At 36.0% G+C, this 11863-nt stretch overlaps 1 protein-coding gene across 1 annotated transcript in view; it reads right to left on the bottom strand.

Moving 5' to 3' along the window:
* LOC136025705 (uncharacterized) overlaps nt 1-11863 on the bottom strand; it is a 51822-nt gene continuing 39959 nt past the window's right edge. Inside the window, exons 8-9 of the mRNA XM_065701687.1 lie at nt 5175-5287; nt 1-613 (exon numbers count right to left, since the gene is read on the bottom strand). Of these exons, the coding sequence (XP_065557759.1) occupies nt 332-613; nt 5175-5287 (395 nt within the window). The 3' untranslated portion in view covers nt 1-331. The remainder of the gene's footprint in view (nt 614-5174; nt 5288-11863) is intronic.

Raw genomic sequence — 11863 nt, 5'->3', positions numbered from 1 at the left:
ACAGGCGGCGAAGCGTCAGACAAAAATATTTTAAGGAATGTCTTCTACCCTCCTCTGACTATTTCTCCTCTAGTTTATTTCTTGAAACTTCATATTTATTTCCATCAAACCACTCAAAAAGCATATTATGGATTTGACAGAAAACACTCCAATGTCTAAAGAAAACTCCTCCTGATAATAACGCGATTACTAACGCTATTCCAATGGACTAATCATGTAAGCAAGAGCAGTTCATTCGATTTTTTTTTTTGCCAAAGCATTGCAGATACTACAAAAGAAGAACTAGACATGCCCGTAAAGTCTTTTTTTTTATACGAGTTATGAAATCTGTTTAAGGAGAATGCTCAGCTGAAATCCGTTGGAATAATTCTTGAAGTTTAGGACTAAGACCTAGCATACTGGCTCTAAGACTAATTTGAAAAAAGTCGGCTTCTTCAAGTTCACTTCTTTTCCGCGCCCCGTTATTTTGAAACACTCTCTCTACTAAAACAGAAACAACTTCAAATTCTCGTAGTAATAACGGTTTGGTTAATGCTAAGGTAGACTTAACCCAGTTGATATCAATTTCTCTCAGCTGAATTCCCGTGGAGTTGGAAATAGCCTCATGCAAGTCCTGAAAATACATAACAATAGTAAATCAAGAGATCGGCAGTCCAACCCGTTGGACCAGGGCTTAGTAATTTATCTTGTCGAATCTAAGAGTTTTCTAGACTCCAAGATGGAACTTACTGACTGTGCTACCTCAAGAGGTCAGTAACTAATCTTCCTTGCTGGAATGCCAGCAAATAGATATGACATGTCCCTTCAAGGAAGTATAGATGTACCTTGCCTCCACATTACTCATAAGTACAGTAAGTTATGGGTAGAGTGGATTTATTTAATTTATTTTTGACCCACTAAAATTGTAATAAAGTGGATGTAACAAAAGAAAATAAAAAGAAACCGGAAACACAAGAAACATGTATAAAACAGTATTAAATATAAAAATCTACAAAGCATATCAAAATAATCGCACAAGAAGATTTAAAGAACCTAAGTGCATGCAAGTCTCTTCATTTTACTTGGTATCCAACTTATTATAGGATATCAATATATGAGTGACAATAAATATTCGAATAACGTTTTGGCTCCTAGGCCAACGAGTCACATATAAAAGGAATGTGCAGTAACAGAAATACAATGCTCTAATGTACTGCATGTCACTAGTATTAAAAAAAATGGAAACAGAAAAAAAAATGGACTGATCACAATAAGCTAAGTTAGGCCATACGAAAATAACGGCCATGATTTGGGATAATTTTAGCATAACCTGTTTTAAGTGTACTAGACTGGATAGCTGATCCAGAGGAGCAAATACTGGCCCCAAGCCAGCGCAACACAGAAACTAGCAAACAGAAATCAGACCACTACTTTGGTGTTTGACACTAAAAACTAAAATATTCAGTCTTTTCAGCTCTAAGCGCTAGGCCAATTTTTTCAAACTGCTTACAAACAAACTGAGACAACTTGACTAAGCTAGACTTTGAACGGCTATTAAGTAATAGATAATCGGCATATTCAATATAAGACAAATTGGTTAGGGCCGTAAAATACGACGGAAGAATATTAGAAAAACACAGGATATAAATAACAATTAGAACCTATGGGGAACCCCCCCCCCTCCTCCTGTCTAAGTCCAGAAAAATACGGATATTACCAAAAAAGGTATTTCCTGACCGAAGTCGAACACAAAAATTAGCGTATCAAAAAAGAAGAACAAATATAACAGATGAATCCACTCCAAACTGGGTAAGAGAATGCCATAATTGGATATGACACACTGAGTCAAAAACTTTTGAAATATTTAACGCGCATAAATCTCAGATCCATATTTTTGTGCTAAAAGTAATCAAATAGTTCGTGGTAACGAACTGTAGTGAGGAGTGACCCGGCAAAATAGTAACCGAAACTCTAAAAAACGAAATTTTTATAACAATGATTGCATCAAAATAATTAAATTTTAATGCTGATAAAAAACGTAATTTTGATACCAATATATACATCAAATGAATCGGATTTTTACGCTGATTTTAAATTGAAATTTTTACGCTGATTTGGAATTTTGTATTTTTTGCCAGAAGAAAGTTCACGGATGCGGCGTGTTTATTTGTTTATCTGTTTTTTCCCAGGGGTTATCGTATCAATCCAGTGATCCTAGAGTGTCGTGAGAGGGCTTATTCTAACAGAAATCAAAAGTTCTACCGCCCTTTTTAAGTGACCAAAAAAGTTGGAGGGCAACTAGGCCCCTCCCATGCTCATTTTTTCCCAACCTCATCGGATCAAAGTTTCAAGATAGGCATTTTGTTCAGCATAGTCAAGTAATTTGATAACTGTATCTTTGAGGACGACTTAATCCCCCACAGTCCCCGGGGGAAGGGCTGAAAGCTATGAACTTTGCCCATTGATTACATATAGTATGGGTTATTGGGAAGTATACTTACGTTTTCAGGGGGACTGCTATATATTCTGTAAATTATTAATTTAGAATAAACGCGTCCGTGGGCTTAGCGAACGATATAAGATGTTCAAACTTTCGGCTCCTTAAAAGCTCCGTAACAACCAGCTCTGCCTAGCTCTTAACTTTTATGTGTTTTATATGATTGTTAAAAATATAATTACATTAATTTTACTAAGTTTACTGGCTTAGAACCAACTGTAAAAAAGCGATCGAAAGCGGAACAGTAAGAAGAAGGCACTGAAAGGGGATTTGATTCCCATCTACCTCTTCTTATAGTAACACAATAACACAAATTGAAGACAATCTGAACAGTGAAAGCAGCTCAACTTTGACCAAATTAATTAACAACAATGATCCAATTAATGGTCCAGACTCAGCTTTGGGTCTTATTTGTGATGGCCCCTTTCAGGAAAGAGACTTGATTTTCCCTTCAACTAACGGGAGGAAATTCAGAACAAAATCAGCAGAATATTCAGACATTATAAGACACATTTAGGCTTGTGTTATTCACAAAAGTTTTATCACCTTTCCCCCCGTCCCCCAGAGGTGATTTTATGTGGGTAGAGGGAGGCACTAGCCCCGGGTAAATTTTAAGGGCGTAAATTTCAAATAAACAATCTGACATTACAATCGTTTTGTAATTTCGAAATTTTGTTTTTATTAAAGTAGAGGGCGTGGTTTGTAGTAAGTAGCCTAGAAGCAAATTCGTATCCGAAATTGTCGTTTTCCCCATATCTTTTCCCATATAAAGTAAGACAAGTCAGATTTAAATTAATGGAATATTTTGCTAGTAAAGGAAAATTATGTTAATAAAAGATTTTTTTTTTAATTTTACCTTATCAAGATTTTGCCCCGGGTGCGAGAGAAGCCAGAACCGTTACTGCTTTCCTCATAAGAATATCCATGTCCATTGAATCCGCGGACGTGGACCTCCTCTTGCCCCCTTCCCCAGTAAAAATGCCTCAGCTACGTTCCTGATCAAAGAACACCTTTTCATTATTATTATTATTATTCAAATGTTTTTCATTGGTAGACTACCTAATTCATCATTTATGTCCACTGAAAGATTTCCAGCTCTGTAGCCATTTCCAATTGTTGCTGTGTATTCCAGTCGGGACTAGGTACCATACTGGTTGGGGGCATCTGATAAAATGGATATTAAATTGAAGAACATAGTTAAGGAAGGTGATGACCAACAGCGGGAAAAGTTTTGATAGGGTTGGCAAAACTAAACACTAACCCCACTCATTCACATTATTAAAACGGATTTTGGGGTTTGATGTCAATAGACCCTAATGGCCTGAGACTCGACTCATTCGGTGACCCTTTCCATAATAATAATAACTGTTTAATCTATTTGTGCGATCTAAAAGGGTCTTTGGCCATGATTACCAGGTAAATATCCTTTTTTTGTTGTTTTCCTTTTAAAGGTTATTCCCTTTTGTGGAACTCTCTGTTTCAACCCTCCCTCTTTCTTTTTACTTTGTAATCTTTGGCTTTCCCTTTTCGCATAATATTTTAGGCAATTTCTCGCAGACTAGCTAATTAGTTTTGAAAAGAAACTACATAGTTAGGATGAGTCATCCTAAACTAAAAAGCATTTTTAAACGGATATATATGGGTGGAATGTGACTGGAGGAAGGGGGGAGAAGAATTATTCTGTACATTGAGGATGACACGTACGTCGCACGCTTTGAGGGTTAGGATCTCAATGAGCTGTGCCTCGTTGCAGTTTTTATTTTTGTACTTTGGAAGCAAATTTAGTTTCAGTCCTTTAGTGAGATCTGATTTGAAAAGAAAAAAGCTTATTGTTTCTATTTTCGACTTTTTTTTTGACTAGTTTAGGTATAGTCTCGAATCTAGAAAGAGAGGGTATAGGTTGGTACAGGGACATAGTCTGGTAATATTTGAGATATCTTTCCTGAAGGAAAGTAAGAGTTTTAGAAAATAAATTTTAAGCTTGATGACTTGGGCTCTTATAGCAAGATCCTGGGCCAAATATTGTGGCATTTAACCCCCCCCCCTCCAGAGGTATTAAATTGTCGTACCCCTATTGCTTATAGCTTTGGCATAATCACAACATGGAAATCAGCAAGGGCAGAAATCGTAAAATCCTTGGTGTGTCATAGTTTATCGTTGCACCGTGGTACCAGAGGACTTACACTAGCGGCTCCAGGACTGACCCTGGCAGTTTATTATATTACGAATGTTGGTAGTAGAATAGTCCGTAAGAGGCCGTGGACCATATCAACCACGATACCATACCCTAGTACTATCAGTAGTGGGACAGGTGGCGCTGTGCCATGTACCCAAGCGGCAATAGGTAATTAAACTGTTGGTGCTAGGTCAATTGCCATCATATTGTTTGGAAACTAAATTGTTTATAGAATTTTTTTTCAAATAAAGTCTTACTTTTAACTCGGAAATGCTTGAAATTTTGGTTTATTTTTACTATATTTATTTTACCTTCCCTAACTTCCATTATAATCCAATGCTGGAGGGCAAGCTCGGGGAATATTTAGTTTTATTCTTTTACGCTCAAAAATTTGTTACAAGAAACTTTTTTTTTTACAAGCGTCTGCATTGTAGTTTGGTTTTGATCTACATCAAGACCTTACCATTCTGAACTTACGAAGAGAGAAAAAAAAAATAAACCTTGTGCAAAAAAATTATTTACCTCAAAATGTAATCCATCCAATTTCGCTAAAGATTCGTAAACAGTTTCAAAGACGGTCTTTCTGTAGCGTGAAATAACAGTATAGTCCAATAGGTAGTTTAGAGGATCCAAGCCTAAGAAACGAAATAATGTGTTAGGTGACCAAATTACAAATTGTTAATATTTCCATGGGAATTTTCAGAAAAAAATTTCAATCAGCCATTTATATTTTGTTGGTCAAGGCTGAGACTCAAATTTTGAAACTCAGGGTTTTCTACTGAAAATTCCAAGAGTTACATTGGGAAACACGTCAAAGTTTGAAAAAAATTAAGCGAATATAAAATGTATGAGTAGTATGGGGTAAATTGGTCCAGAGCTTACATAAAGGGTTAACTTTTGCATATACCCTAATCTTCATTTGCATATACATTAAACCTCATTTGCATATACCCTAAACCTCATTAGCATATTACAGACGGGGCATCTCATTAGCATATTCCTGTCAGAACATGATTAACATATATTCAACCTTCGCTGAATAAGAGAAATGGCCAGTTTGTATACTTAGGTCGCACTACTTAAGATATGCATTTTATAATACGAACCGAATTTTAATGAATCAAAAAGTGACAGGTCTGATAGTCCTTTTTTCTTATGACGTGCTTGGGTAGAGTAAACCGGCGAACTTTTGTCTCCAATAAATCAATTGTTATGGCATTTTCTTAAGGAGAGCTTATGGTGATCCATTTTCCACTTTCAATAGTCCCCAATACCTGCCCCCCCAACTTTTTCCCCTCCCTTTTTTAATTAATTTTTGTAACTTGGATTTTTTTAACTTAAAAGTTATTTCAGGTTTTTTTTTTTACTTAGAAATTTTCAACTTTATGAAGTGGTATTTTGAATGTATTTTATTAAAAGGTACCAAGAATAGAATTTTAACAACATAGAAATAAAAAAAAAATACTAAGACCAAAAAAATGTCGTTGCAAATATTGTTTTCTATAACAAGTATTCTATAATATCTATAACATATCTATAATATCTATAACTTATAAAATATCTATAACAAATAAGTATGATAAAAGCTTGTGGAATACTTCATAACGCCAATATGAATTTTTTATACAAATGTGTAGTATTGTACGTGCCATTATTTCAATAAGAATATTTCATTGAATTACTTTTTTATGTTTCTAATAGTTAATGCGGCAACCCCCATGGTACTCCATGGTTGGTCATCGGCAGTAGTTGGTTTATTATGTTGTAGTTCAGTATTAATTTTGCACTGGGGGATAAACACTTACATCATATTTAAAAAAAGTGAAGATGCAACATTCCAAGAAAGTGTGTGCATATGATAAAGTTATCATTGCGTTGAATGCTGACAAAGACAAATATTTGAACTGCGAAACAAGTAGAAGTCGTGACAATATTGTAAACATATGCATACACTGTCATGACAGTGAGAGATTAGATTTCTAATCTTCTTTTCGAAAAAATTCATCAGTACAGATGGTGGATATGCGAAAGTAACATTTAGAGAGATAATAAAACTCAAAGTAAATGCAAGGATAAAAAACAATAGTCGATGATGAGGGGAAACTTCTTGCTAGTACTTGTGGTAACCTGTTACCCAGTGATAAACCCTATCACCAGCTTTCGGGTATTCAACCAGCATTCAAAGGAAGCTCAGAATAAGACAGGCGTACTACTCTACCAATATCATAGACCATATCTTGTCTAAGTGCCGGAACTGTTACCTGTGTAAAATTAATATGTTAATAGACAGTGAAGTCGTAGGCAAAATAAAATGGACGTTAACAGATAGTATCACCAAGGAATATAAAGATAAATCGATGAAAAACAAAGCGCGTGTGAACATTATTAGTACCATTGATAATATACCAACAGATACACTCAATGCACTCAATAATATCAGTCAAAACGTATATTGTGCCTTTAGGTGACTCCACATTTAAAATTGTGTATGACTCAAAATGATGAATTCTACTGGATCTAAATGAATTATACTGGTTATGAACTAAGAGAAGAGAATAGCTACACTATCAAGAAAGAACATGATGAATAATTTTATGGAACAGATTCAAAATGTCCAAAATTGTTCAATAATAGTAATAACGTGTAATATTGTTTCAATAAAAATGTTTTTTGCATTTTGGTGTTATGATACGGGATTTTTAACAGGTGTACATTAGAATTGGACATGATATGAGGATAATGAGGTTGACATAGACAATTTGAAATGATGTCTGCTTAAATTTGACAGGTTAATAGCAAATGGTTACGTCAAGTGAATATTTTGGAAGGAGACCATGGTAGAAACAAGCTCGAATAAAGGAATTTACCCTACGAAACCTTCATTGATTTTGGAAATGGAAGGTTTTTTTAACAGGCTCATATTAGAATTAGACATGATATGTTTGTAATGAGGTTGACATATGTAGTATGAAATGATTTCAAGAGAGAGAGAGAGAGAGAGAGAGAGCAAAAAGCTGCTCAGACTCACAGGCACAGAGAGGGAGGGAGAGAGAAATAGGTGCAAACAACCGGTCAGACAGATAGGCACAGAGAGATACAAGCAAACAACCGCTCTGGAACACAGGCACTGAGGATGAGATAGAGGGAAAGAGTAAGAGAGAGACAAAAACACCTACAAACACACAGAGTCAGACACACAAACACACAAAGACAGACAACGAAACAAAAAAAAAATACCCGCTCAGACACATAGGCACAGAAAGAGAGAAAGACTAGCAAACAGTCGCCGAGACACTCAGGAACAGAGAGAGAGAGAGAGAGAGAAACACGTACAATCAAACAAAGTCAGAGACACAAACACACAAATATAGATACAGAGAAATACAAAAACCCTATCAGACACACAGGCACAAAGAAAGAAAGAGAGACAGGCAAACAGCCGCGCACATACAAACCCACAGAGTCAGACCCATAATCACACAAAGAAAGATACAGAGACTCAGAAACAGAGAAAGATAAAAGCAAACAGCCGCTCAGACACACAGGCACAGAGAGAGAGAGAGAGAAGAAGCACATACAATCACACAGAGTCAGACATACTAACACACAAAGACAGACACAGAGCCATGCAAACACCAACTCAGACACACAAGGACAGAGAGAGAGAGAGAAACAATCAAACAGCCACACACATGCAAAGACACAGTGTCAGACACGCAAAGAGACATAGAGACAAACAAACAACCGCTCAAACACACAAGCACAGAGAGAGAGAGAGAAAAACCCATACAAACGCAGTGTGACACAAACACACAATGACAGACACATAGACAAGCAAACACACCGATTCAGACACGCAAATACACAAGCGACACATGAGCGTGAGGTAAGATCACATTAAGTTAATTACTTTTAAATTAGGTTTAATTTAAACCTAATTAAACTATTTAGGGACTAAAGCTCTGTCCTTGTTTGTCTTAGCGGGTGTTTGCATATCTCTATGTCTGTCTTCGTGTGTTTGTGTGTCTGGCTTTGTGTGATTGTATGCGTTCTCTCTCTCTCTCTCTCTCTCTCTCTCTCTCTCTCTCTCTCTCTCTCTCTCTCTCTCTCTCACTGCCTGTGTGTCTGAGTTGCTGTTTGCTTGTCTCTTTCTCTCTCTCTCTCTCTCTCTCTCTCTCTCTCTCTCTCTCTCTCTCTCTCTGCCTGTGTGTCTGAGTTGCTGTTTGCTTCTCTCTCTCTCTCTCTCTCTCTCTCTCTCTCTCTCTCTCTCTCTCTCTCTCTCTCTCTCTGTCTATGTGTTTGAGTTGGTGTTTGCTTGTCTCTGAATCTGTCTTGGTGTGTTTCCGTGTCTGACTCTATGTGTTTGTATATGTTTTTTTCTCTCCCTCTCCCTCTCTCTCTCTCTCTATCTCTCTCTGTGTTTCTGAGCAGGTGTTTGCTTGTCTCAGTGTCTATCTTAGTATTTTAGTGTGTCCGAATCTGTGTATTTGTGTGTATGTTTCTTTCTCTCTCTCTCTCTCTCTCTCTCTCTCTCTCTCTCTCTCTCTCTCTCTCTCTCTCTCTCTCTTTCCCTCTCTCTTTGCCTGTGTATCTGAATTTGTGGATTAGTATGTATATTTTTCTCTCTCTGTCTCTGTCTGTCTCTCTCTCTCTCTCTCTCTCTCTCTCTCTCTCTCTCTCTCTCTCTCTCTCTCTCTCTCTCTCTCTCTCTCTCTCCCTCTCCCTCTTTCTCTTTCTCTCTCTCTCCCTCTCTTTCCCTCTCTGCTTGTGTGTCTAAGCGGGTGTTAGCTAGTCTCCGTGTCTGTCTTTTTGTGTTCTTGTGTCTGTATTTGTTTTGCCTCTGTCGCTCTCTGTGCTTGTGTGTCTCAATGTCTGTTTGCTTGTCTCTCTGCCTGTCTTTGTGAGTTTATGAGTTGATAATACTACGTAAGGTTTCGATAATGCAATAGAAGACTCTCGTTATATCAGGTGAGATTTCGTAATGTATTCCGAGATTTTTGATAATATTAGACAAGATTTTGTTAATACCAAACAAGATTTGGACTTGATTGAAATTTTTATCAATATAACAACCTATTGTCATATGGCACCCTTCCAAAAGAAAGCGCTTGACAGGACCAGTTGCTAATAACCTGTCCAATTTACGTAGAAATCATTTCTAATTGTCTATATCAACCTCATTACCAACATATCATGTCTAATCGTAATATGAACCTGTTAAAAAAACCATTGATTTTCAAAATCAATGAATGTTTCTCAAGGTTTATTCCTTGATTCAAGCTTGTTTCTAGCATGTAACATCAAACAGTTCCTTTAAACAAAACCAATTGCAAGACAAATCTTTGATTGAAGTATGCAATTTTTCTCAATTTTCTATCAATTTAGCAAGCTATTGTCCTATGATCCCCTTCCAAAATATTCACTTGACGTAACCGTTTGCTAATAACCTGTGAAATTTAAGTAGACATCATTTCAAATTGTCTATATCAACCTCATTATCACCATGCCTCGTCCAATTCTAACAAGAACCTGTTAAAAATCCCACATCATAACACCAAAATGCAAAGTAACATTTTTGTTGAAAAATGTTACATACAATGTTCCATATTATTAATATCATTGAACAACTTTTGAAATTTTGAATCTGTTCCATAAAACAATTCATCATGCTCTCTCTTGATAGTGCAGCTATTTTCTTCTGTTAGATCGTAGCCAGTAGAATAATCATTAATCCAATGTAAGTCATAGACAATTTCTACTGCGGTTTCACCTACAGGCTCAAGACGCGTTTTGACATTGGTATTATTGAGTTTATTGACTGTATCTGTTGGAATACAATCAATGGCACTAACTATGTTCACATGCGTGTTGTTTTTCATTGATTCCTCTTTACATTCCTTGGTAATACTATCTGCCAATGCCGTTTTTTAATTTGCCTGTGATTTTACTGTCTATTACCACAATATTTTTACATAGGTCGCAGTTCTGTGACCATTCTCACAGTTGTCTCACGTAGACAAGATATGGTTTATGATTTTGGTAGAAGAAACAGACACCTGTTTGTGTTCTAATGAGCTTCCATTAAATGCCAACACCCAAAATCTGGCAATAGAAGCACCTCATCATTGACTATTGTTTTGATGCTTGCATTCTTTTTGAGTGTTGTCGTCTCTGAAAATCTCTGGAAGTACACATTCAAATATAATAGCACAAGATGATTTTTCAAGCCAAAAGAAAAAGAAATTCAATTGTGATATTTTTGAAATATAAAAGGAAAATGGTATGCATACGCTTCTCCTGATTTTTGTTTTTGATAAACAATATTTGTAATGACATTTTTGGACTTTTTTGTTTTGTTTTTAGTTCTTTTTCATTTTTTTTATCTTAGTATTATTAAAATTTTATTCCTGGCGGCTTATAATATAATGCATTTTAGATCCCGCTTTATAAAGTAAATAAAAAATCCAAGTCCCCCCAAAAAAGTTTTAAAAATTTCTAATTAATAAAAATTCAATGTAAAAAAATAAGTACAAAAAAGGGGGGAAGTTCAGGGAGTGGCAGTGGAGGTCCTTGGTGGTTAAGCATGGATAACAATAAGTTCCTGAAAAAATACCTTAATAATTGGTTTTTTGGGGACAAAAGTTCGCCAGTTTACTTCATCCAAGCACGCGTCATGAGAAAAAAGGGGTAGCAGACCTGTCGCTTTTTGATTCATTAAAATTCGGTTCCTATTATAAAATTCATTTCTTAAGTAGCATGACCTGAATATATAAACTGATCATTCCTCTTGTTCAGTGAAGGTTAATATGCTTAATATACTTTTTGAGTCTAGTTTTTTTTCGCGTATATAATTCCTAAGATATCAAGCTTTTGACTGAAAATTTTGGGAAATCACAAGACGCGGGAGTTTGGGCCCTTTTTTGGAGCCAAAGTCGACAACTATAGCAACTCCTCGCGCGGCATGGGACACCAGTGGTCGGGCCTTTCTTAATAAGTAAGGTTAAAAATTTCTAAAGTATCATAAATTATCTCATTTATTGTGTTTCCTTATTATAAAAGTAGGTGCTGTCGATGGTTCTGAAACTACATTGTCAAATTAAATACGTATTTCTGTTAGACTCTAGACATGATTCATTGTTTGAATATACACATTTTTCTTATGTTCCCGTAGAAACAGGCATAGGAGACGAGAAACATCCACACAAGATTAT

The sequence above is a fragment of the Artemia franciscana genome, chromosome 4, assembly GCF_032884065.1.
Source record: "Artemia franciscana chromosome 4, ASM3288406v1, whole genome shotgun sequence".
NCBI lineage: Eukaryota > Metazoa > Arthropoda > Branchiopoda > Anostraca > Artemiidae > Artemia > Artemia franciscana.
The sequence above is the reverse complement of the archived record's forward strand: the minus strand, read 5'-3'. Positions and strand labels throughout refer to the sequence as shown.